The sequence below is a fragment of the Mustela putorius genome, unplaced genomic scaffold, assembly GCF_011764305.1.
Source record: "Mustela putorius furo isolate JIRA1106 unplaced genomic scaffold, ASM1176430v1.1 tig00003863_pilon_pilon_pilon, whole genome shotgun sequence".
Lineage (NCBI taxonomy): Eukaryota > Metazoa > Chordata > Mammalia > Carnivora > Mustelidae > Mustela > Mustela putorius.
This window is the reverse complement of record NW_025422015.1, coordinates 11,628,559-11,655,265: the sequence shown is the minus strand read 5'-3', so window position 1 is coordinate 11,655,265 and position 26,707 is coordinate 11,628,559. Positions and strand designations below refer to the sequence as shown.

The 26,707-nt window shown below is 41.0% G+C and overlaps 1 protein-coding gene across 2 annotated transcripts; it reads right to left on the bottom strand.

Annotated features, from left to right (window-relative positions):
- Positions 1–6,175: 6,175 nt before the first annotated feature.
- ADAT2 (adenosine deaminase tRNA specific 2) lies at positions 6,176–26,651 on the bottom strand. 2 transcript variants are annotated; one of them, XR_006602320.1, is made up of 6 exons: positions 26,475–26,651; positions 16,573–16,677; positions 13,243–13,393; positions 11,937–12,043; positions 6,553–7,942; positions 6,176–6,436 (listed from the first exon to the last, which is right to left on the bottom strand). XR_006602320.1 is itself a non-coding variant. In XM_004752745.3 (6 exons), exons 1-6 carry the CDS (start codon positions 26,571–26,573, stop codon positions 6,393–6,395), a joined length of 579 nt encoding a protein of 192 aa, XP_004752802.1. In that variant the 5' UTR covers positions 26,574–26,651; the 3' UTR covers positions 6,176–6,392. The 2 variants fall into 2 exon arrangements, 1 of the variants encoding a protein (XP_004752802.1); XM_004752745.3 differs by having other exon boundaries at positions 6,553–6,625.
- Positions 26,652–26,707: the final 56 nt, after the last annotated feature.

The following is a 26,707-nucleotide window of genomic DNA, read 5'->3' as shown; positions in this document are numbered from 1 at the left end:
AGTAGGGCAGCTGCCATGATGCTGTCCTTTCTCCACAGGGAAGGGACCAACACCCACGACTGTATGGGATGATAAAGACCTCCCACTCTGGGCCAGCCTGTCTGAATTTAAGTCCTGACTTCACATTTTCTCCTCTTCGTTGGATGGTTCACAAATACTGCAATTCTCCTCCTTCTGACATAGATGGTAGATTACGTCTCCTGCCAGCTTGACGTTAGACAAGGCTACGTGACTTATGTGAGCAGAAATAACCTGTCACTTCCAGGCAAAAGCCAGTAAGCACTCCTTACTCGAAAGGGGGCCCTGCTCCCTACAGGAATGCCCCGGAGGTTCACTAGAGATGCAGAAGGGCGGGCCCATCCCTGGCCTCCAGAACCAACGTGCATTGAATGAGCCCCTTGGGCAATTCAGATGCACATTCGAGTGGGTGAAGCCCACCCTATTCTGAGACACAGAGCTGTATTCACCATCTTCTCTTATCCCAGCCACAGTGACTGATGGCGATCCAGACAGTGGAGTTTAACCTGAACCCCTGGCCTAACCTGAGATGGACAAGAAGTGAAGCATGAAGGAATTAAGACTTTGTTTGAAGGCAGGAAAACCTGAAGGTTACTACCTTGGCATAACCCAGTCAATTCGGCTGACACCGTCTCTTAGTACTCTGCGACCTGCAAGGTACTTCATCTCTCTGGGCCTCAGTTTCCCTGAAGTAAAGGGGAGATGGGAACAGTATGAGGATTAACAAGGTAACATATGAATAGAACCTGGCAAGTTTGACGTGAATACTAGCATGTAATATCAACACACTCCATCCCCCTCCCACGGCTCAAATCTTGCTGGGTGATGTGTGGTTCCAGTCTTCTTACCACAGTGACTGTGATGTCAGAACCTTCGTCTCTGGCAAGGCCCCACCCCAAAACACACATACTCCAGGAATGAGTGGGAAATCACACATCAGAAAGAAGGGGAAAATCACACCTTTAAAAAAAAAAAAAAAGATTTTATTTATTTATTTGACAGAGAGAGAGATCACAAGTAGGCAGAGAAGCAGGCTCCCCGCTGAGCAGAGAGCCGGATGCTGGGCTCGATCCCAGGACCCCAGGAGCATGATCTGAGCTGAAGACAGAGGCTTAGCCCACTGAGCCACCCAGGTGCCAAAAAAATTACCCTTTCTCAGAAAAAGGGAGAACTCATGGTAACACAGCCCAAACATCCCATCCCTTTGTCTTCACATGACAGTTATCTACTCTAGCCCCCACTACCCTGCTGGCTCACCTACCTTCCAAACCCCACCGTCTCTCTGAGCACAGCAGGTGTCCTTGTCCATAAGTCTCCTTCCAATCCTGCTTTACTATACAACTTAGAGTTTGATTTTTTTTTGTTTTTTGCTTTGTTTTCGCAACTTAAAAATTAAGACAATAGTATTTGTCTGTTAGATATAAGGCTTTGTCCTGAACTCAATGCTGGGTAAAATAAACAAATTTCCTAATAAACGTTTATTTTTTTTTTTGTCTTTTCTCCGAACTCAGCATATGTAATTCTAGTACCAAAGAGTTACCAAACCTGTTACAGAGAGAACTGGGGGAGGCACAGTGGTGGCGATGGTATGGAAGCAGTTTCTATTTGAGTCCTGGTTTTTAAAAGGATCCAACAGATTTCTGCCATTAGGGTAACTTTTTACAGATGATAAATACTTGATAATATGTTTAATGTGAAAATCATAAATAAAATATTGTTTATTCTTAACAAAAGAAATGGATAAATGATCTTTTCCCCTTGCCTCTTAAAGTGGATGTAAGGAAACCAAATATTCTAAGCCAGAATAAATATTTTAAGAGCTTGGATTTCTCTTTCATATTTATAAACCAACTTAAAAAAAAAATCATGGTACTAAAGCAATTTACCATGCTGCCCAGTGAGCCACACTTTTCAGTTCCAACATCCTAGAACTTCAACAAGCACCTTAGAGATCGAACCTCCACATTTTCTATTCTTTAGACCAGAGGGCACAAACAGTGTCCTAAAGAGCTGGACACGAAATATTTCGGGCTTTGAGAGGCACTGGCCTGTCACCCCTATTTCACCCACTGTAGTAGCGAAGGGGCAACTCCAGACCACACGAAAATGGGCGCACTACCCTTTAATAAAGCAATCTGCGGACAATGAAATTTGAATTCCATACAATGTTCACAGGTCACTCAAGTCTTCTGATTTTTTTTTTTCAACCATTTCAAAATATAAAACCATCTTTAACTTGTTAGCGGTACCAAAAGAGGCAGCAGGCTGGGTCTGGCCCACGGGCCATATTTTGCTGACTTCTGTTCTAGACTCACAAGATTCATGCTTCTTCAACCACACGACACAACAAGTCTCCCTAATAGTCACAGACACATGGTGTTTAGCTCAATATTCACTTAAAAACTGGGTGTGAAATAATCCCATGAGCCTCTTTTTTATTAGCTCAACTTGAAAAAACATAAGATCCTAAAGATGTCAAACTTTCACCAGAACTTATGCCAGGCTTACCCATAAAACTAACGTCACCCATCACCCTTTTCTTCACCACACACAATTAACAATTTACAGAGTAAGAAAATAGTTGGCAGTTGTCTTCATAGATGAAGTCAGTGTAGTCTCATTCCTTTGCCAAAAGGCAGAGAAACCAGTTCTTGATGCCTCTTCTCCCCAAGGCTATTCAAGGCCAGTTGAAGAATGACTAGGAAGGACAAGCTTTGGCTTCAATGTGGATTTTTAACCAGGAACTTCACTACTTTAAAAATTTTTAACGATTTTTTTTAAAGAGCCTTGGTTTTTGCTATTTTTACTGACACTCATTTTAAAAGCAGCAGTGTTTAAAACATTTTAAGTCTAGATGTCTCTATGGAAACCCAAGAGAACTCCGCTTTTATGGCCAATGACTACCTACCTAGATTATACATCCTACTGGATCACTGTGGGCCATCTGTGATACCAGAAACATCTCAGACCTATGTTTCCAAAACTCTCTCATCAGATGTACTTAAATTGATGTAAGTATTAGTTTTGCTGAGGAGAAGAAGAACTTATTTGAGACTTCCTTTTCATTTTTATGAAGATAGCCCTATTTGAAATATTCTTATTACAAAAAGAATTTGTAAATTTCAGCAGACATAATAAAAGAGGAAGAATAACCTAACAGTTGCTCTGAAATTCGTATCTTTGATTTTTCCTCCTCCTTTCCACTAATGTCAAATACATTTTCCTTTAAAAATTTAAGTTTTTCTCCCCAGATTGCTTATTCATTGCAAAGGAGGGGGGGGGGGGAAAACAATAATTATATCGTATAGAAGTAAGGTGATCAAAATTAACTGGGTGACCAAAATTAACATCACCAGTTAGGAACTGATGCCCTTTGGGTGCCTTCAGATGTGATATTCTGAGAACATAACATCTCCTAAAATGTATAACCTGAATCTAATCACAAGAACACACCATTACTGAAAAAAGAGAAAAGTTGGGTGCCTGGATGGCTCAGATGGTTAAGCGTGGGACTCATGATTTCAGCTCAGGTCATGATCCCAGGGTCCTGGGATCGAGCCCTGCATCGGGCTCCCTGCTCAGTGGAAAGTCTGCTTCTCCCTCTGCCCCTCCCCCTGCCTATGCTCTCTCTCTCAAATAAAGAAATAAAATCTTTTTTTAAAAAATAAAAGAAAAATTAAGAGTTCTTTTCTACATTGGCATTCTTGGCTATCTATTTTGCCTCTGTAATATTCCAAATATAACACAGGAAGAGATGCTTATACCATGTAACAAGAAAATGCAAAGTTATTTTAACATAATCTTTTATCAGTGATCTAAGCCTGCCAAAGCATTACACACCACCCATTCTCAGCAGAGTCCACTGCAAAGACCAGCAAACACTGGATACTCTAGCAACTTAGATGCAATCATTTCCTACAAACCCCTCCAAACAGGGCTGTGATTCTAAAACCCTTTCACATCCCACAACTTCCAGATTCATCCCATGCACAAAACAAGTCTCTCAGCAAGTCTCTTAGACAGGCACTATCCATGTCAATCAGTTGGATTCTATCTGAACTGGAGCTTCCTAACATTTTAAGCCATGTCTAAGTAGCTAGAGAATGTGGAGCTCAGGGAGCAGGATTACCTCATCATATATCCACAACTCACCACAGCTTTGAAACTTCAGAATCCCATAGACTTGACTGACATCTATGCCCTCACAATGCTCCCATCTCAGCACTAGAGGCGCTGACCGGCAATCTGCCATATGCTGTCTGACCTGATTTTTTCCCCAAAAGCAGAAGAGGAAACTCTGCCTAAGACTAAAAATATAGGAGAGACTTTTCTATAAGTCAACCAGTCACTGGAGAGAGAATCAAAAAGGTCATAACCAAAATTAAAATTTTCGGCCATGCTTAGAAATCAGGAAGTACCCATTCCCCAAAACAAAGCAGAGGCAGAATATATCAGTAAGTCTTTTCTTTCGATCCTTTCTGGTTTCATTTTATTACTTTCTTCACACTTTCAACATTGACAATTTTTAAGCTAAAATTCCCATATACTATCTTGGGCTTTGGCTATTTATCCTAGATATCCCCCTTGTTATTTTCTCCAAACTTCAATCAATAATGTTACTTAACAAATGTTTACCAAGAACCTACTTGCCATAGATGCACTGGACAAACTTACTGGTCCTTACTGGCACTGGAGGAAAGGTCCCAGGTTTTCTGTCTAAGAATAATCCCTGAAAAAGCGATGATTTGAAGACAGTAAGTACACTAATGTCAGCTTGCAGAAAAGCATAAGGAGCCAGAAATGAATTATGACCAACTGCAGAAAGGAATAAACTAGTCAAAGCACTAAAATTTAATGAAGAGATAATTTTTTAAAGTAGGTGAAATTGAGAAGAAGTTACATGTAACATTACTATAGATTTAAAATTATGCATATTCTTCCCCATAAAATTTCTCAAATGCAGTTAAAAACACACACGTACAAAACCAAGCAATTATAAATCCTCTGAAGCATGTAACTGTGATTAGCTGCTACTCTCAGCAATATAAAAATACTTTTACCACAATTACATTCCAGCCTGTAATGTAATTCAAAACAAACAAGTCAGACATCGCTCAAATGGCAGAACCAACAAATACAGATGCTTTGCATCAAGGAAATGAATCCACCGGAGAAATGCAACAGGGGCCTGGAGCTGGGCTTCTGGTGGAACAGCGAGGCCCCCTTCTGGGCAGACGCAGCAAAACCCAGGGCGGCTCTGCAAGCTTGCTCGCTCACCCGCGTGGGCCCCTTGCTTGCTGCAGTCAGAAGGCTGAGTATCGGGGACTTCCTGCTGCAGAGACCCTTTCCAGGGTTCTGTGCACATTTTTGCATTTTAGCTTTTAATTCTAAATATGGACTTTTATAAAAAGAAATAATTTGATTTCAGATTAAACGAACCATTCTATTTACTTGCACAACCAGCCTCCCAACCCCAAATGCCATGTCTATCCCCTTTACCCTGCTTTTCCCTTGTTGTCCTAATTCTTAACACCTTCTAAAATACTATATAATCTAGGTGGCGTCTCCTATCTCCCCTGCTACAACAGCAGCTCCGTGTTTTATTTGAGGATTCAATTAATGAATAGAGCCTGGCATAGGACAGCTGCTTGATAATAAATAAGGAACTGTCTCATTTCTGCTTTTACCTTTTATTTTTAAAAAAATATTCATCTTCATTTTTAAAGAAGGCATAAGGATGGTTTTCTGATAGCAATATGCTATGAGTTAAAAATGACACTCAAGTATTTGTCTTAAAAATATGCATTTTTTTCTGCTTTATAAAAGCAAAAAAACAACAACAAAAAACCTGTTCTGAGGAGCAAACATTCATAGTCTAGATATACATAACTCTTCTACAGATTCCAAGGAAGTCACGGCCCTCAACCCCTGGGAGAACAGAGTGACGACAAACAATGAAGCATCCGATTCTGAAAAGCCAGGCATAAACCAGGTGTCCCCCGCGTGGTGCACTCCAGTCCAGATATATGCCAGCCAACTGGGTCTGGAGGCACATACGCTGAAACTCGGGACTTTCCTGGCCTGGGCACAGTGATTTTTGGCAAGAAGGTTATGCACTGCTTACTAATTTCTAAAACCTCAATCTTTGTTTTTTTTCCCCCCCTTCTTAAAATGTTCTTTAAGCTTACAGAAAAGCTAATCATTGTTCACAACTGGGAGACTTTTTAAAAGTGCTGATTGGTTCCATCAACAGAGCAAATGGGGAGAGATGATTTTCCCAGGAGTTAAGGACATATGTAAACATGATTCAACGATGTCAACAGCTTTCAGTCCAAGAATGTCATCGAGAGGCATCAGCCTTCCAGTAGAGCAAGTCAAGGTTTCTGACATTCCTTTTTCCGGACTTTTGACTTGGGTGCTGTGAAAAGAATAGAAAAGGAAAAGAGAAAATGAAGAGGTGGGCCCTGGTCGAGTCTTCTTCACACTGACTTGTCTTCAGTGAGGTTACGTTATGTACAACAGGGGAAAACTCACCATTTGGATTTTCCTGTTTGTAGAAGGTCTTTAACATTTCCACCGCTTCCTCAGCCCGATATCCGGGAATGCACTGATGAAATGAAAAAACTGAGAATGATTTTTGGCAAATGAAAATGTGGCCTATATCCCACAAACACAGCAAAGTATACATAATTACATAAACTTATTTCAGATAACATTAGTATACTTTGGGGATAGCAGCAATGTGGGTAAGTAAGAACATTACCCAAAGAACAGATGTATGGACTCAAACATCACTCTAATCAACTATTCTTTCTCAACCATGTACTAAATTATTAGCTATGTGATCTTCCATATGACAGTTGAACTCTCTGTGCCTCAGCTTTCTCGTGTGTAAAAGGTAGGTAATTACAGCACTTACCTCAGAGGGATTTCATGAAGATTAAATAAGATTACAAAAATAACGCCTGTTACATACCTCGCACATCTTCAGTGTTTGTTAAGCATGAGCTATTTTTCTCTACTCCTGTTTACCAGTGGCCCATCTTGGGGTGGTGAGGTTGGGCCCCGGGAGGTGCTCTGTGTTTAGTGCAGAGCTGGCTTAAGATTCTTTCTTCCTCTGCCCCTCCCTCCCTGTGCTCCCTCTCTCTCAGATAAATAAGCTTTTTTAAAGTGTTCAGTTTGATCCGTCTTGGGTATCTAACTAGACCAGAGATGGATACGTGAAAGAATAAGAAACTATGATAATGGTCAGGAGTGAAATTACATGAAATATTATAAGAAGATGAAATCTGAACTTGTCTTAAAGATAGCAAATATTTGAGGTGTCTAGTGTCTCAGTCAGTTAAGCGTCCGACTCTCGATTAGGCACAGGTCATGATCTCAGGATCATGAGATGGAGCCTCGAGACGGGCTCCCCCCGCGGCACTGAGCATGCTTAAGGTTCTCAACCTCTCTCTCTCTCTCCTTCTGCCAGATCATCCAACTCGCATGCAAATGCACATGTGCTCTCTAGAATGAATAAAAATTAAAAATTAAGAGAAAAACGAATATTTTAAGACATTGAGCAGAGCATTTCAGGGAAAGAGTAAGAATATGCTTAGTCTGTGTGAGGAAACCAACTAATGGGGGGTGAGGGCCTGTAGATAAAGAATTAGATAAAATGAGGTCAAAATATGCAGGGCTTTGAAGCTGTGTCACAGGAATTTGGACTTGATACATGGCATCCTTCTAAGGTGCATGAAATGATTAAATGGACAGAGATTCCGGGGAGGCACATCTGGAAGCAGCCACAGGAGGGGAGGCTGGTAATGAGCGCCAACACAAGGGCCTGGCCGGTGTGGTCTGTTGGTCAGAACGAACCTCCCGTTCTCTTGTGCCTTCAGTCAGCTCTTACCTGAGCCTCTATGGCCCACATAAACCTTCCCTGTTAAAAGAAATAATCTTTCAGAGTTCGATGTTTTTAGACTGCATATGTAAGTGAGATGATACCGTATTTGTCTTTCTCTGACTTACTTCACTTGGCATAGTACCCTCAAGGTCCATCCACATTGTCTCAAATGGCAGAATTTCCTTCTTTTTTACAGCTGAATACTCTATTGCATATATATAATGATATATATAGCTATAAAACACTTTCTTTATAGAAGCAGAGAGTAGAATGGTAGCTGCCAGGAGTGGAGGGGTGGGGGGTTGGAGGGAATGAAGAGACAGCTGATCTCAGGATACAAACTTTCAGTTCTAAGGTAAATTCTGAGGATCTAAGGTATAGCAGGGCGACTCTAGTTAACAATGCTATATTGTGTTCTTGAAAACTGTTACGTTAAGAGAGTAGAGTTTAAATGTCCTCACCATAACAACAACAAAAGGGTAATTATGTGAGGTGGATGTGTGTTAACTAGCTTTATTGCGGTAAATATTTCATAATCTATACAGCTATCAAATCCTCACACTGTATACTTTAAACATACACAGCGTTATATGTCAATTATAGCTCAGTAAAGCTTGGGCGGGGGATCCCAATAACCTTCCTTCCACCCTGCCCCTCAGGCAAGCTGCTACCCTGCTGGTCCCTGAGAACATTCCAGATTCCTCACTGTTGCTCCTGTGATTCTCACTTCCTCCTCAACCTCATCCTCACTGGCTTTGCTTCCAAATATCCCACCGGCCCCTACTGACCAAAACACTGGTTCCCTTTCCAACCTCCTCAATTCTCTGCAGCTGTGGAGACTACTGACCACTCTTGCTTCCTTTTAGAGCTCCCTCCTCCTTTGGCTTCTAGTCCTCACAACCTTCTCAGATCATGCTAACCATGGTGGGTCAGTCCCCTTCTCCTCACACCACATTAAGCGTTCATGCTGCTCAGAGCGCCACCTCTCCTCATGTTCTCATGAACACCAACTAGCACAAAGCACTCTCCTCTCCTATGAAGTTAGACCAGTGTTCCTCCACCTTGGCTGCTTAGTGGAATCATCTGGGAACTCTGGGATTATGGCTGAATGCCTCTCTGTCAGAATCCCCCCCAGGTGGAAGATAAGATAGTGACATGGAGCCTTGGTTGGTCCGTGATAGCTGGTCCCCCCGCCGTCCCAGCCCAAGGCTGCCTGGGCGACCCCACCCGCCCACCCCCACAGTCCCATTCGGAAAGGGTCCGGTGTGGTGAGCCCCTCTCCTGAGAAACAGGGAGAACACATATAGGGGCCTGTCCCCTCACCCATCATCAATGAATGTTCATGGAAAACCTGCCTCTGGGTGAAGGGTTTCCCACATAGCACAGCAGCTCCCTCCCTGAGATCTAGTGAAAGTTAGCCCTGGACACAGAGTTTGTGAAAAATAAATAAAACTAAATAGATAAAAAAGAATAAATAAATAAATAAATAAGAAAAAAATTACTATATTCTCTTCTACCCTCTCACCTTCTTATCCAATTGGTCTGGGGTGGGGACCTCCCACAGCCACACCTAAAAGCTCTGTAATATGCAGTCTGGGATGAGACCCCCTGAGTTTTAGATGGAGAAGGAAACTGCATCACTCTGTGATACCAAGACAGTGTTTTCAATTATTCATTATATGTACAAATTTGTGGCTTTAATAAAAAGCACACATTCTTATTAAAATAAGCGTTTAAAAAATGGACCAGGTCTGTATTATAAGGTAATCACCATCTTCTTGGAAAAGAATAATTCTATAGGTCTCCTCTATGAGCTTAATGCTGCTTAGAAGCATTAAATGACTCTACGACTCTGCAGTACAGAAACAGTATCCCACCTCCCACAAACCCTCCTACCCAAACCAGTCCAATAAAGGAAGAAAACACAGGATCCAGAGACCTAAGGTATGTTTTCTTTAGAATCTCAGACACTGGAGCACCTGGGTGGCTCAGTCGGTTAAGCCTCTGCCTTTGGCTCAGGTCATGGTCTTAGGGTCCTGGGAGAGAGCCCCATATTGGGCTCTCTGCTCAGCAGGGAGCCCACTTTCCTCTCTCTGCCTGCCTCTCTTCCTACTTGTGAGCTCTGTGTGTGTGTGTCAAATAAATAAATAAAATCTTAATTTAAAAAAAAGAATCTCAGACACTTAAAAAAAAAACCCACCATAATTTGGCATCAAACCTAGAGATATGGCTTCAAATCATGGTCATTCATTTCCCTGGAGCCAATTTGGCCAGGTACACACACTACAAACAAACTTATTCTTCAGTTCAGCCAGATCAGCCCTGTGCAGAGATGCGTAGGGGAGGACTATTTATGCACCAATGTCACTGAGGTGTTGGACAGAAATTTTTTACCCATGTCTAATATCCAAAGGCACATCCTTGTTCTGCCCAGAAACTTTCAGAAATTCTTTACCTCTTTCTCATAAATGAAGTACAAAGTCAGCAGCAATTCACTTGCAAAGAGTTAGGTAATCAAAATTCAAGCTACTGATATAAGTGATTGGAAAAATAAAATCACTTCACAGATTTTTTTAAATGGTCAAGCTGATTATATTGTTTACTCGCCATCATTTTATTACAATTTATTTTCTGATGTGATGTTAAATGTCATCTATTCTAAAATGTACAGAAGTTGTTAGGAAAGCTAATGTTCAGCTGGGAAGACTCAAAATAGAATGTTTTCCAAAACTTATTCTCAGTGGGGTTCAGCCAAATTTAGCCCTTCATAGGTACTCAGTATTCTCCTAAGAATATCTGAGGGCTTTGAAGTTAACCACCCACTATGTCCAGCATTTATTAAATCCTTTTCTTTTTAAAACATTATATTTCTGGATTAACCTTGGAAAAAATAATCAAACCAGTTTGCAAAAAATGCTATGTGTCTGTAAGCCAAACTCTGAACTACCAATTCTTAATGCACATAGCCTTAAACATAAAAACTTTGGGACAGGTGGCAAGATTGAAGGGAAAATAAAATTTTTAAGAGAAGATGAAAGCAGGGGTGCCTGGGTGGCTCAGTGGGTTAAGCATCTGCCTTTGGCTCAGGGCATGATCCTAAGGTCCTGGGATAGAGCTGCACATTGGGCTCCCTTCTCAGCAGAGAGCCTGATTCTCCCTCTCACACTCCCCTTGCTTGTGTTCCCTCTCTCATTGTCTCTCTCTGTCAAATAAATAAATAAAATCTTTTAAAAAAAAAAGAGATACAGAGAGAAAGAGAAGATTAAAGCAATGTGGATACTTGGGTCTGGGGAAAATGTCCATATTAAAAAGACAGGGCGGAACATAATGAAAATACAAATATTCATTGCTAGACATAAAAATAGTACATAGCAACGGGGATGCCTCGGTGGCCCAGTTGGTTAAGTATGTGGCCCTCGGTTTTGGCTCAGGGTCTTTGATCGTAGGGTCTTGAGATTGAGCCCCATGTCGAGCTCTAGGCTCAGTGCAGAGTCTGCTTGTCCCTCTCCCTCTGCTCCTCCCCCACCCACACTCTCTCTCTCACTGTCTCTCTCATAAGTAAAATCTTTTTTTAAAAATGTAAAAAAAAATAGTACACAGTGATAAAGCAAAAGGACTTTGAGCAAAAATATTGTGTGTGCATCATAAATAGTATCTGCTGTCACTGACAGAGGCCCAGCTTCACACAAGCGCGGGGCAGCAGGGAGCTGGGGACACTCACCGAGGGAAAATGTCAACAGTGACAGCGTCTCCAAAGCATACCTGAAGGCGCTGGTGAACACTGTCAGGAGATACCTGAGAAGGCCATGGACTCTCCTTCTGGAGAGATTCTGCTATTTAAGAGAGGCAAGCACTCACCTGGAAATGATTACCTGTCTTCTACTAAGGCACAAATGAACTTGACGAGAAGTCCTAGAGTCTGTCTAGTCCCAGCATGGCTTTCTGGTGTACTGACCACACATGAACTATTCCCAAGCCCGTGAAAAGCTCAAAGTCATTAGCAAGAAAAAGCATAAATGGGAAACATTACCTGAAATGGTCTCCCGGTATTTGGTAAATCAGCAGAGGCAATATTTAGGACAGAGCCACAACCACCAAACCGTTCATTCTGACAGCCATACACGACCAGCGGGATTTATGAAAAAGAATTAAGGTCTTGAAAAGAGTATGCAGCTCAAACGCATAGAGTGACAAAACCAGGTCACCCTGGACAGACAAGCTCAGGCTACTTTTAAAAACAGTTAAGTTTAGGCTTAATTTTAAAAATCATACAATACCATTACACAAAAGAAGTTTTAAGGATTTAGAGATTAACATCTCACAATTGCAAATAAAGAAAACCAGATACATAGTTGCTGAATGTTCATTGTTTGGTGTTCTCTCTTGTCTTTCCTAATTCACTTTCCTTGAGTCATTAGAGAATTGGAGCCAGAAAGGAAGCAGGAGTTTAATCTGGGGATTTTTACCTTTTAAAAATAGGATTGTCCCCTAACCTTTTGCCAAATAAAACATAACCCATGCCCCAATATAAAACAGACCAAAGTTGAGCCACTCTGTGAGGCAGGATGGGGAGAAAGTTCTAAGTTTACCAGAACCTCCTTCTTCACATAGTAGAGACTATACATGTAATACTCAAAACCCTGTTATTTTTAAAGTGATAAAAATTTTTCACATATACATAGAAAAACAAGTACATAAAAATATACAAGTATGAAATTGAGGTTTTGAACAAGCAAGTAATTTTTTAAAGATCTTAGAGACAAACTTGCTAACACTCGGTATTTGTGTCACTTACTCTATGAAAGACACATTTCAAAGAGCTGTAACTTTCTCAATTTCCCATTTATTTACAATTATAATATCATCAGTGACTTTTTTTTACCTTATGTTTACTTTTGACTTAAAATTTTTCACACAATTTAACAGGTATTCTTGGCAAAAATATATAAACAAAACACAAACAAAAACATATAAACAGAGAAAGAAAAATTTTAAACCGCCTATAATCTATTATTCAAAGGTACATATTCTTCAGACATTTTCTCTGCAGTTTTATAATCTACTTTAATTTGTGACTTATCATTATGTAAGTTTGTTAGCTCTGAGTTTTTCTTCCTCTAGTTTTATTTGGTTAATAGTTTTACATATATTGATATAAAATGAAGAAATCTTATGATTTAAAAATCCTTCCTAAAAATTTTTGGCCAAGGGGTACAATCTATTTCAACTTGCTTCATAAATCTGTTTTTGCATATGAGAAAAGCAGGTTATGTGTCTGGCCATTTTCAAGGTTACAGGAAGGGCACACAACATTAACTCACAAAGTCAAAGGATACTCATCAGGCGGAGAGCAGCTGCGCACATAATACAGGGCTCCACGGTGACATACAGCACGGTGTGTTCAAATACTTCAGAAGGACTCTTGCCACTTCGATGACACCAGTCTAGGGCCTGGTCAATGGCCACCATTTCTGCATGTCGGGTAGCCTGGAGAGAGAGAGGATTATTACATCAACATGTAACTGTATTGTGCAAACATATGAAAACCAATACCAAAAAAATGGGCCTAATGCTTCTGCCAATGTTTTAATGAATAAACATTTGGGGATGCTCTTAGTGCTTGGCAATGTGTTTCCCAGTTCAAGTCCCATAACCTCACCAACAAAAGACACCAAATAGGAGATAGCATGAGAATTATGCTGCATTTTTAGTTAAGTACCTCTTAACTAAATGCTCTTTCAATTAAAATGCAATAGAGAATATTAGTCTCAGGGAGGAAAAAAGGAATCTAGAGCTTGTGAATATTTGAGGGGAAGCCTGAAGTCTTCACACGCAGGTGGGCCATTCCAGACATTTCCAAGGCCGTCCCTCACTTGACTCTAGGCAAATGTGTAGGTAGTTAGTGGGATGTCATCACTTATATTTTCTTTGGAATGAGATTTTTCACTCTGGCAGACTCTAGAGAAAAGCAGATTTGGTATCAGTCTCAGATACCTCCTGAGTGGCACAGATTATAGGAGAAATCACACAGTGTGTGGAAATAACCATAGTTGAGTCTGAATCCTGACTGTGACATCACTTATTACGTGGCCTTGGGCAGGTTACACAACTTCTTGAAGCCTTCCTTCCCCCGTATGTAAAACAGGGTTCACTGGCATCTATACCTCATAAAACACTGAATTACAAGAAGCGTATGCTCCTTGCAGTCCACGTGCTCTGACATGCAAGAATTATTAATGATATTCAGAATAATCACATTTATCAATAAACTTACACTGCTTGTTAACGATGTACAAGCCATAGTGCTAAATACTGCATGAGGCTACAAAGTCTGTCCTCAGCAAGTACAGATCTGGTTGGGGCAAACAGGAAGTGCTCATGAACCTGTGGCGTGGAGTAGGGTGTGAGAGATGCTGGCACCGTGGCCCAAGGTGCCATAGAAGCTACAGGCAGGTGGAAGCAAGGCTGGTCCTGAGTTACGATCTCAGAGCTGGAAGGGACTTTAGAGAACAAATTCCCAAAGCCGCCTGCATAGCAGAAGTAACTGGGGCACTTTAAAAAAAAGTTTCCCCAATTCAGGGGCTTTTTAACAATCAGCCTCAGAATTACTGAGTCAAATCTGCCCAGAATACTCAATAAGTAACTGTTTAACTGAATCCCTGCAACCAACCTCACTTTTTTAGAAAATCCCGAGTGATGTAATGTCCTGGAAACAAGTAAAGAAAGTGTTGGGTTTTTTGTTTGTTTGTTTTTTGAGGGTTTTTTAAAGATTTTATTTATTTATTTGACAGACAGAGATCACAAGTAGGCAGAGAGGCAGGCAGAGAGACAGGGGAAGCAGGCTCTCTCTGCTGAGTAGAGAGCCCATTGTGGGGCTCAATCCCAGGACCCTGAGATCATGACCTGAGCCGAAGGCAGAGGCTTTAACCCACTGAGGCAACCAGGCACCCTTGGGCTTTTTTTTTTTTTTAAGATTTATTTATTTATCAGAGAGAAAGACAGAGAGAGAGGAGGGGGAGGGGCAAATGGAGAGGAAGTGGACTCCCTGCTGAGCATGGAGCCCACCTTGGGGCTTGATCCCCAGGACCCTGAGATCATGACCTGAGCCGAAATCAAGAGTTGGCTACTTAACCAACTAAGCCACCCTCGCGCCCCTCCACTCTTCTTTTGGTGCTGAAGAACCAGAAGCTAATTTAGGACATGTCAAAAACACACAGTGGGAGAGGTGATGGTAGTATCAGAGCCAAAAGCAGGACTCAGGTTTCCTCATTTGGGGTCAAAGGTCTTTGTATAGTATTTTATAGGGCAATCTTCTATCAGGTACAGAAACCAAAATAAACGCAGGTTAATTTCAAGATACAAAGAAACCCAGGTCATGGGGGGATTAGATGGACATCAGGGCATTCAAAGTTCTGATATTAAAGATATTATCCCAAAGCACAAAATACACAAAATAGGGAGAGAGGGCAATTACTTAAAATACAGAATTCTACTCCCTGACAAGTATATGTGTATTTACTAATTGCGGCATCATGTTTATTACTTACCTCACAAATGTTTTGATATCCAAATAATAATTGCTCTGTGAATCCAGGTCCTACTTTGCATGTGTTTTCTTTTTGATAGATGTGATGGATAAACATTAAATACCCCATAGTACCGGTACCAGCCCAGCCTGTTCTCTGGTTCCCACAACTGAATGATAAGATCAAAGTCTGTGTGAGCAGTGTTATGGTTATAAGCTGTGAGTCCACCTAGTATTTCTGATAATCCTAAAACTGGAATTCATTTATACGTACTGTGACACACTGTTGTGATACCAAGAAGCGTTGCCTTAATTCACAAACTTCTCAACCTAACCACAATAACATAAAGGCACACAAACTATTAATGTGTAATATCAGTGTGACTGGGTTAAGCGTCCATCTCTTGTTTTCAGCTCAGGTCATGATCTCAGGGTCATAAGATCAAGCACTGGGTGTGGAGCCTGCTTAAGATTCTCTCTCTCCCTCTCCCCACCACACTCATGCATGTGTCCCCTCTCTGTCTAAAAAATTAATAAAAATTTAAAAAAATAATAAAGTGTATACCACATGTAGGTACAGAGACAGCAGGTGGTAGAGACTTTATTCCATTGAATTATCTAGTAAACGAACAGTTTCCTCTACACAATACTTTAATACCTCTAAAGGTATAAACTAAAGGTGATTTTTTAATTTACTGGGAGGAAAACATTATTTAAAGGTACTACATAATGTGATATGAGTTAAACTGATGAGTTTTGTATAGTGGAATTTTTCTATATTAGATTTGCTTAAGATGGAGATTAGATTCATTTCTTCAGTACTAACACTCCAAAGTAATAAAATTCCTTCTTGAGTTTCACTCAATGCTAAAATAAAACTCCATGAAATAGAAAATTAGCCCTAAAGATTGTATTGTTTCATTAGACGTTTTATATTTTCCAAATTTTAAAAAATGAACATGGATCACTTTTATAATCAGAGAGGAAGACATTCAAAAAAAGAAAAGTTAAGGGAAACTACCCTTCCATTCATACCTACAGGTCTTGACACAGACCCACCTTCTTGCCAACTGTGATGAAGGGCAGTGCACTCCTACCCTTACTGTTGTATGTTTGCTATTAAACTATTCAATCGACATACATTTTTGGTTTGATTAACTTCATTTCGTCCCTTCCCCACAACTTCATTGTTGTAGACCATAAGGCAGCCAACAGGAACTTCAATATTTTCTAGGGCTTCCTTGGCCTAAAAGACAAAGTGGAAAATTTAAGACGTAAGGTTCAATACTTGAAAAGACTACCCGCAGCAAAGCACACATGTATAAACACCAGAACAAAGAAATACAGCTGAGCTTTCCCTTCCCTCCGTACAGTTCAGTATTTAGTGCCTCTTTTCTGTTCTATCTGTATTAAGGGAGACTCGGGAACAAACCCCCCTCACTGGTTCCAAGCCTCTGGTTCTTTTTCTTCTCACTGGAAGAAGAAGTGAGCAAAAGGCTGCTGCTATTGCCTCTTCCCACGGTGGCAGGGCCTGTGCAGCTTTTCGGAGATCACATACATATTTGCAAAGGAAAAGAATATATAAATACTTTTATATATAAATATAAAAGAATATATAAGAGAAATGTCTAAAACTTTTATATATATAAAAGAATGTATAAATATTTTACTGAAGCCCTCTCCTTGTTGAAATTCTACTTGCTTCATTTTTTTGTTTCACTAAGTATTATAGAAGGTACCCTCTCAAGTTCCAACAGCATGAAGGTAACCAGCCTGGACATCTCTCTGTGCTATTTCTGCTTCGACACAAGAAAAGCTTTGGAGGGCTCTATGCTAAAATGGCACAACCACTTTGGAAAACGCTTGGGAAATTTTTCTAAAAAGTAAATATACATGTAGCCTATGAACAAATTCTAATCCTAAATATATATTTAAGAGAAGGGAATACATGTCCACCAAAAAAAAAAAAAATCTTGTAAAAGAACGTTCATAATAGCTTGATTCATAATAGCCCAAATCTACGAATGGCACAGGTGTGCGCCAACAAGAGAACGGGGAAACAAACTGCGGCACAGTGGCACGATGGATTGCTACTGAGCGATGGAAAGGAACAAGCTAGAGATATGCACAACAACACGGGTGAATGTCAGACACACTGAGTGCAAGAAGTCAAACACAAAAGCATACACACTGTATGGCTCCCTTCAGGTTTAGTACTAGAACAGACAAAACTAAACACGATGATAGCAATTTCTTCCTGGAAAGGCATCTACAGACTGATTGGAAAGGGACACAAGGAACTTTTCCAGGGTAGTCAAAACTCTATCTTGTAAAGGGGGTGGGTTACACAGATGTTTGCATCAGTCAAAACTGAATGGACAACTTATCTAAGACCCGTGTATTTCATTGCCTGTAAAGAACATCTTGACTGAAAAATATTCATTAGAAAAGTATGCCTAAGGATATGTCCACCACCTGCATCCTAGAAAGGGCAAACCACTGGTTATATATGCAAAGTCTCCTCCATCAGAGGCTGTCCATTTTTCTCCTGGCTTTGTTGCTGACTGAACCACAGCAGTCGAGGCCCAAAATAGTTAAAGAGTACTTCTTTGGGCAGAGGGCAAAAGCAAGCAGGTTATATCTGCATACTCCTTGATCCTGTTGCTGAGAGCGAACAAGGAAGAATACAACCCTGGAACTAGTGTGTAATCATTTCCAACTCACTGTAGTCAAGAAAATCCAAGTATAGCTGTTTTTAGAAAGGCACAGCATTTCTTACTTTGACAGACCTGAAGACACTTTGGAAGATCAGATTACTAATTAAGTGTTGGTATTCACATACAGCCTAAGGCATATACAGTGTAAGGTTGAAGACATTGCTTAAGACTGCGTGTTCTACCTCTTGCACTAGCCCCAATTCCCAGCTATACTTTATTTAGAGTAGCAATAATGTTCTATCACCATGCTAACATGGGTTACTTAGCCACTTCAACCAGGCTCTTAACTGACACTTAACTTGTCCTTGGGCCAATAAAGGTGAAAGGAGAGGCACACAGCACAGGGATAGCAAACTGTATCTCTCCTTCCTCTTCCAGACTGGCAGGGCAGAGCTAGGGCCTACAGAAATGTAGGGAGAGAGTAGCTGAAGCAGTAAGACTGCATTCTTCTGAACTGGGTCATGAACCACCCACAGGCTAGCTCTGTTCAGTTCCGTAACAATGGCTAAAGCATGCCAGGTTATGCAAAATTTGAAAGTCTGAAGAGTTCCAAGGTTTGGTGAATATATACAAATAATAAATAAATACACAAATAAATAAATACATAAATGCACCATTGGCTACTAGAGAAAGAAAAGCCAGGAGGAGGACTGACAGCTAGGGAGGATGGTGACGCTGAGTACCCACACAGTTAAGGCAATCAGCACACGGAAAATGTTATTTAAAATTAGATTGTGAGTACACAGAACCCCACGCACACACAAAGGAGAAATCATTTACTCATCCCACAAATATTTATTGAATATCTTGAGATAGGAAAATTATTCTGGCTTATTTGGGTGGCTCTAAATGCAATCACAAGTCTCCTAATAAGAGAGGCAGAGAAAGAGATTTGAAGACATTACACCGTTGGCTTTGAAAATAGAGGAAGGAGCCATGAGTCAAGTAAAGAAGCCATGAGTCAAGTAAAGAATGTTGCTCCAGAAGCTGGAAAAGTTGAGGAAACATAACCACCTCTAGAACCTTCAGAGGGCACAGAGCTTTGCTGGCACACTGGGTTTGGCCCAATGAAATGAATTTCAAAAACTTGGCACCCAGAGCTGTAAGAGAATAAACTTGTGTCATTTTAAGCCCCCTAGTTTGTAGTGATTTGTTATAGAAGCCATAGGAAACTGATACACTGTTACAAAAAAGAAAGAACAAGCTAAAACTGAAAGAAAATATTTGCAAACTGTATATCCCACAAAGGTCTACTATCAAGACTATACAAAGAACTCTCAAATTTCAACAACAAAAAAATCCAAAAACAATCCAACTAGAAGATGGACAAAGGACATTAAAAGACACTTCACCAAAGAGGGCATACAGACGGCAAATAAGTACATGTAAGGATATTCATAGCATTAGCTATTAGGGAAATGCAAATTATAACCACAATGAGTTACCACTACACACCATCAGTGGCTAAAATAAAAAGTAAAAACACCAAATGCTGGTGAGGCTGAAGAAAAATGGGGTCACTTACTTATACACTGCTAGAAGGACTGTAAAATGGTACAGTCATTCTGGAAACCAGTTTGGTAGCTTCTTAAAAAGCAACACATGCAGTGAACATATGACCCAGCAACTGCACTCTCAGGCATTATCCCAAGGAACCGAAAGCTTGTGGTCATACAGTACATGAATTCATATACAGACACAAATGTTTGTAGCTATATTATTCATAATAGGCAAAAACTGGAAATGATCCAAATGTCCTTCACAGGATGAATAGTTGAACTATGGTACGTCCATCCCATAAAATACTACACAGCAACAAAAGAAACAGACTACTGATTCACTCAACATTTGGATGGGCTTCAGGGAAATCATGCTGAATGAAAAGAACCACCCCCCCCCAGAAGATTCTATATTCACATATATAACATTCCTAAATGCAAAATTACAGCTACTAAGAATGGATTAGTGCCTGCCGGGGTTTAAAGGTTTGAGAGAATAGCGGCTATGAAGGATAGCACGAAGCCTTGTAACCGAGCAGTTCTGGTGGAGGGTCAACAAAACCAACCATGACAAAATTGCACAGAACTCCACACACGTGTGCATACAAAGCCGGTTCTATCTGAATAATCTCTACGGATTGCAGCAATGTCCTTCTCCTGGTTTGATCACTGCACGGCAGGTACCTAAGATGTTACCACAGAGGAAAGCTGGGTGAAGGGTACAGGAGCTTTCCCTATATACTTTTCTTTTCTTTTTTTTTTGGCAACTTCCGTGAATCTATAATTATTTCAAAAGGAAACGTTTAAAAAATAATAGTACAAGTAGAGTAAATGAGAAATACCTTGCAATGGAGGTTAAGAAGAAATGCCTAGGAAGGTAGCAGGAAAATCAAGGGTGTCAGAGCGACTGGGTGGCTCTGCTCAGGAGAAAGTCCGCTTCTCCCTCTCCCACTGCCCCTCCCCTGCTTGTGCGATCTCTCTAAAATAAATAAATAAAATATTTCAAGAGAAAGAAAGAGAGAAAGAAAGGAAGAGAAAAGAAGGAAGGAAGAGAAAAAAGAAAGAAAGAAAGAAAGAAAGACAGAAAGAAAGAGAAAGAAAGAAAGAAAGAGAAAGAAAAAGAAAGAAAGAAAGAAAGAAAGAAAGAAAGAAGAAAGAAAGAAAGAAAGAGAAAATCAGAAGTGTCTGCTGTTAGGGAAGATGGCAGCAGGGAGTGGCGGAGATGGGGGATGGACACAGACCAAGAAAAAAGGGTGGGTGACACAGATACAATTTTGGTGGAAGGGTGAAAATGAAAACCAGTGGCTTGAAGAGTGACCTATCTACAGGTTAAATTTCTAGCTTCTACCTATTACCCTAGACTATTATGTCTACATAACAATTGCTCTGATTCTGAGTTTATAAATTATAAAAGCTTACAACTATAGAAAAATTGACTTTGATGGGGCGCCTGGGTGGCTCAGTGGGTTAAAACCTCTGCCTGCCTTCAGCTCAGGTCATGATCCCAGGGTCCTGGGATGGAGCCCCATATCAGGCTCTCTGCTCAGTGGGAATCCTGTTTCCTCCTCTCTCTCTCTCTCTCTCTGCCTGCCTTTCTGCCTACTGGTGATCTCTGTCTGTCAAATAAATAAATAAGATCTTTAAAAAAAAAAAAAAAAAGAAAGAAAAGAAAAAAAATTTACTTTAACCCAGGACTATTTTAAGCATTTTATCATTATTAATGCATTTCACTTACAACCCTAGGAGATCGATTCAGTGAGCTTCCCCAGCTTACAGATGAGTAAATGGAAACATGGGGGTGTTAGGGGATTTGCTCCTGTGAGAGGCCGAGGCCAAAATCCAGGCAATCTGTTTCAGGTATTCATTTCTTCAACAAATATTTACGGAACACCTACAAGGTTCAGGTTCCTGGCCACTCGGCCTCAAATTCCTACTCCAGTCACCACTGATCAGCTACTTTGTCACTTTTGGGGTTCAAAAGAGGCCTAGTTCAAGGGACAAAAGGAGAGTGAGACCTAGAAAGTTGAAGGCTAAAAAACTGCAAGAAACAAATGAGGGGCCACATGACACAGATTTTCTGTAAAACTATCTCCTGAAGAGGTAATGCTATGTGTGGCTGTGTAGCTACCTCAAGCACGTAGAAGGGAATGCAAGGCCCAGTGGGGAAGGAGTGGCATAGGACAGGGAGAACCTGTGGAGCCCACTGTCTTTCCAAGTCCTGACTTAGGTCACCTGGAAAAAAGCCTGGCAGCCTCCTGCTCCACCCAGGCCCCCAGGTGACTGGACATGTGCCTTTCATACTTTCTTTGCAATTCTCTCTTTTTCCTTCCAGCAAATGTAGCTCCTTTATTCCACGTCCCTTCCTCTCTTCCACTATCTTCCTATTTGCTTAGAGTAACTCGTTTGTTTTTTTTTTGTGAAAAGCCTTCAGCTGATGTCCAAATGAGAGAGGAAACATGAGCTGTGGGGCAAATCAGGTTATGAATGAGGACTAGCCCAGCCCACCATGCTGAGGGGGAGTGGTTGAGCAGCTGGGAATGGTGGGTTAGAGAGAAGGTGGTGAGAACAACCCTAAAGCCCCACGGAAATGGGTTTAGGTGAAATGCTGTTCAATAAAATACATATTTGTTTTGCTGTCGAGTTCAAAATAGAATTAAACTAATTAAATAATTTACATAGTTTTCAATCCATCTCCTCTTATACTTTCCAACTTTCCCACCAACTTTCGGTCAAATCTGATCATTTCTTTGTGAATTTGCGTTGTTATTTTGTACCTTGTCCTTTTAACATGCAGAAGTTTTTAATATTTATGTAATTAAAACCCATCCATCTTTCTCTTCTGTTTTCTGCCTTTGATGGTATAAAGAACCCATCTCTATTCCACTAACATCTATTTACTTACCACGGGCTCCTTTCTGTTTTTATCCTTCTTATGCTATCTTTTTTATTAGATTTTTACTAAAAAAGCATAGTGAAAAATTTCTTTAAAATTACCCATATCTTAAAAAAAAAAAAGACCAATATCTTTACCATGTTAACTAATTATTTGTGTGTGTGTTCTCCTCTAGTCTTTGTTTATTTGATAAAGAAAAAAAAAACCAGCTTTTATTTATTGAGCATAATATGTCAGGGACTTTACAAACATTATCTCTTTTAACCTATACAACCCTGCAACATAGATACTATACACCCATTTTACAGAAGAGGCCTTGTGGCTGAAAGGTTAAGAACCTGTCAAAGTTAGCTGGCTGCCAGTAGCTATTCTAGGGTTTGAACATATGCCTAACCTCTAAAAATATATGTATAGTATAAAATAATTTGTATTCTGCTTGCTTAATGTTGAATATCATATGTAGCCGTGATAGTTAATGTCATGTTTGTACCTAATAGCCATAACTGTTTTGATAAAAGCACGTTATTCAACCCAGTAATATACCATAATTAGCCACTTGCTCTCATCGGAAGTTTGAAATGCTTCCTAGTTTTCCCTGTTACAAGAAACACTGAAATGACAATGATTACTTTTATCTTTCTAAACTATTTCCTTAAGCTAACTGCCACATATTTATCTTACTATGTCAAATGATATGAACTTTTTTTTTGAGGCTGTTAATCATATCATGTCAGGTTGCCTTCCAAAAAATGTTATACCTGTTGAACTATTAGGGTTATATGGCTTTTTGCTCAGACTCACTTACTTTAGACATTTTAAAAAATGGATTTTAAGCTTCCTCAAAAACTGTTTTCCTTTCTTTTATAATTCAGGCTTATGTCTGTAGATTAAAATTGTAGACTAGGATAGAAATCTTCTAGCACAATCCCTTTATTTTAAACAGTAAGACCTAGAAATTATATGAGTTGGCTGGTCCAATCAGAGCCAGACATTCTACTTACATATTGGCCATTTACATATGTCTACTCTGCACAAATGCTATGAAGATGCTACTACGTGTACCCTGCATATTTCCCTGTCAAATTCCTCAGAGGTGGGCACATTTGGCACTGGCTATGCTTCTTGATGAATCTTAAACTCTTCTCAGAAGTACACAGTAAACCTTGAATTACTTCAACAATCTTTGAAGTAGTTCAAGATTTGAAGTTTCTGTAGTGGGGAGGGAGAGACTAAACAAAGCACAAGATTTATGACAAGCACTCTTCCCCTTCTTTAAGACCTAGAAGAACATGTATAGGTCAAAACCAAAATACAAGAGCTAAGTTAAGGTCCTTCTTGACCTTATGTAGGTATAGGTAAACTAGGTAATCACATCCCCTAGGTTTTTATAATCCAATTAAGAAGGGTTCCTGGGCAACTCAGTTGGTTAAGCATCTGCCTTCCACTCAGGTCATGATCCTGGGAGTCCTGGGATTGAGCCCCACATAGGGCTCTCTGCTCAGAGGTTATCCTGCTTCTCCCTCTCCTGCTCACAGTGCCTCTCTCTGTCAAATAAATAAATAAAATCTTAAAAAATATATAATCCAATTAAGAGACAAAAATGTCAAAGCCAGAGCGATCTGAGTAACTATGTGGAGTACAATCATCTCATATTATAGGGTAGGAAGGGAAGGGGGTAGGAGATGACTTGTGCAAGGTCCCAGCAAAAAGTCATAAAAGGACTTAAGTATTTAGTCCAGAAGTCTAGAGAACAGTGCAGAGATAGATGGAGGAAATATTCCAATATATTATGACCAAAAGACACTTAAAGGAAAATAAAGACCCAAAATGTGAAAGGATGGAAAAAAAAAAAAAATCCCAGCTCTGCTACATGAGCAGGAAAGCCCAATGACTGATAAAGTTATGTTTTCAAAAACACTATTAAGTTCTCCAAACACTATTAAGTTCTCCAGGGTAGCATCTCTGAAAATTTCATCTAAGCAGCCTCCACAAATAAATACTTTGAGGAGAGAGCTCCTGAAGCAAATGAAAATGAATGGAAGAGCCCATAAATTCTGACTTCTCAGCATTCAGGCATCATCTGCCCTCTGGAAGTCTCTCACCCACGGAAGGATACGAATGCAGCTTACTTTAGGGAATTTTAGCCTTTTTGTGTATATATTATCATCTTCACTATTTAGGAAGAAGCTGCCCAGCATACGCATTATTGAAATGATTTGGAGAAGGGAGAGTGAGATTTTGATATCACGTGCAAACTCGTCCCCAATGTAGAGGATTTAGTAACATAAAAGAGGTTCAGGACTAACAAATCCATATGACAAGTTACAAATTCATTTTTAAATGTATATGTGAACAGTAATTAAAGTTTTGGAATGCTACATATCTTGTAAGTTTATTGGAGGAAATAAATTATGAAGTGAGCTCCAAGAATGGGTCATAAAATCAAGTTAGTAGGTCAGGACCAGCATTTTTTTCAAAAATGGACGAAAGAGCGTTCTGCGCTGGGGCAGTGGTGGTGGCAGTGGTGGCGGTGGTGGTGGTGGCGCCAGGCGCGCTCTGGCCCTGCAGAGCGATGCTGGCCAATTCGTGGACCTGGCTGGACCTGCCGCGGAAATGCTCTGCCAGCAACCGCACCATCCGTACCACCGCTCACGCGTCCACTCAGACGAACGTGGCTGAGTGACCAGACAACGGGCAGATTCAAGTACCAGTTTACACTACGCTCTATGAGGGTCCACTACCAGGATGGGTGAGTCAGATGACTCCATCCTCCGACTGGCCAAGGCCAACAGCATCGTTCCAAAAAAACTTGTGACTGAAGAGGCTCACGGATGTGGAATATTTGTCCGAAATACAAGCACACCCCTCCCCCATCCAAAAAATACCAGGAAGGTTAAGTACTGTTCTGTGAAACTTTTGTTTCGGTGATAGCTACGTGTGTTATTCACTGGGTTGCAATATAAAATGGTGTTTTTTTTTTTTTTTTTTTTTTTACTCTGGGTCGTTTTCCAAAAAGTATGAGAAACACGTTTAAAGGGACATTGTGTAAGTAGCTGAAACAAATGGATAGACGCTGTCATGCATCCGGGCTTAGAGAAAAACATTTGGCTGTAACAGCGAATGAATGCCGGGGAAACAGTCTGAACAGAGAGCAGAGAGGAATATACCAAAATCAGTCTCGGTGCTGAATTCCCAATGCCAAGCATGGTGTACTCCATAAACATCTGTGGAGTGAATGAATACATAATTATGCAATCAATTAACTACTGGAGACCAGAGGCCACTAGGAAAATACAATCAGAAAGAACCATGTATGAAATAAGATTTCCTTTACAGCAGCTTTAGAAAAATGTGAACCGTTAGGACATTTTACATACGTCTGCCCAACACAGTCTTCTCCCCATGAAGGAGCTCACTGGCACACGGAAGTATGGGGAAGGTCGGACCGGACACCCATCAGATCAGAGCCCTAATGAGCCTGCCGTCCTGGAAAGGCCAGAGGGCAGGAAGACAGACGAATGACTGGCGGGATCTGGCTGTGCAGGGATTTGTTTTATCCTGATCTATCAGCGTCCTTTCTCCTCCTGGTCTAAGCACAGAAGAATGGGACTCTCCGGATTTGCGAGTGTGTCTGCGGGAAAGAAGGGGACTCGGCACGTTCCGTGCCAGCAGCAGCTGAATGAGGATGTGGGGCTCCGACGTGCCAGGGACAAAAGAAACGATTTCTCTATTTCCTCTCTTCCTTCCCCTACAGCACGGTGAGACTACAGACCATTTCAGGGCAGTAAAGCCAGCTGTCCACCCCAGAAAACGTGACCGCCATCGAGACTCCGGTGGCGAGAAGGCACACCCCGGGCGTCTGCTCAAATGCTCGGGTCACGAAGGGGGCTAATGAAACGTCCCACCCACGGCGTCCACCTCCTGCAGCCCTCACCATCTGCATCGCATCCTCCATCCACTTTTCGGTCTCCTCCGCGGTCACCGAGCCCGCGCCGCCGCCAGGAGCCGGCGTGGCTGCCGCTTTCGCCTCCATGCCGCGCCCGGGCCGCGGTGCTCGGCGCCAGAGGCTGGGGTCGCGCAGGAGAGCGTGTAACGGAACGCGGCGACGGCGGGCCACGGTTTCCAGGGAAGTCGAACGGCGACGCACTCGGGAGCGAATTCTGGACG

Excerpts from the sequence above, each read along its gene's own strand:
- ADAT2 (XM_004752745.3), bottom strand. The coding sequence starts at position 26,573 with ATGGAGGCGAAAGCGGCAGCCACGCCGGCTCCTGGCGGCGGCGCGGGC. Across the intron at positions 12,044-13,242 it reads AGCTGCTCTCCGCCTGATGA|AAATCCCGCTGGTCGTGTAT; the intron begins GTATCCTTTGAC and ends ATTCTTTTTCAT. Across the intron at positions 6,626-11,936 it reads ATACCGGGAGACCATTTCAG|TGCATTCCCGGATATCGGGC; the intron begins GTAATGTTTCCC and ends TCATTTCATCAG.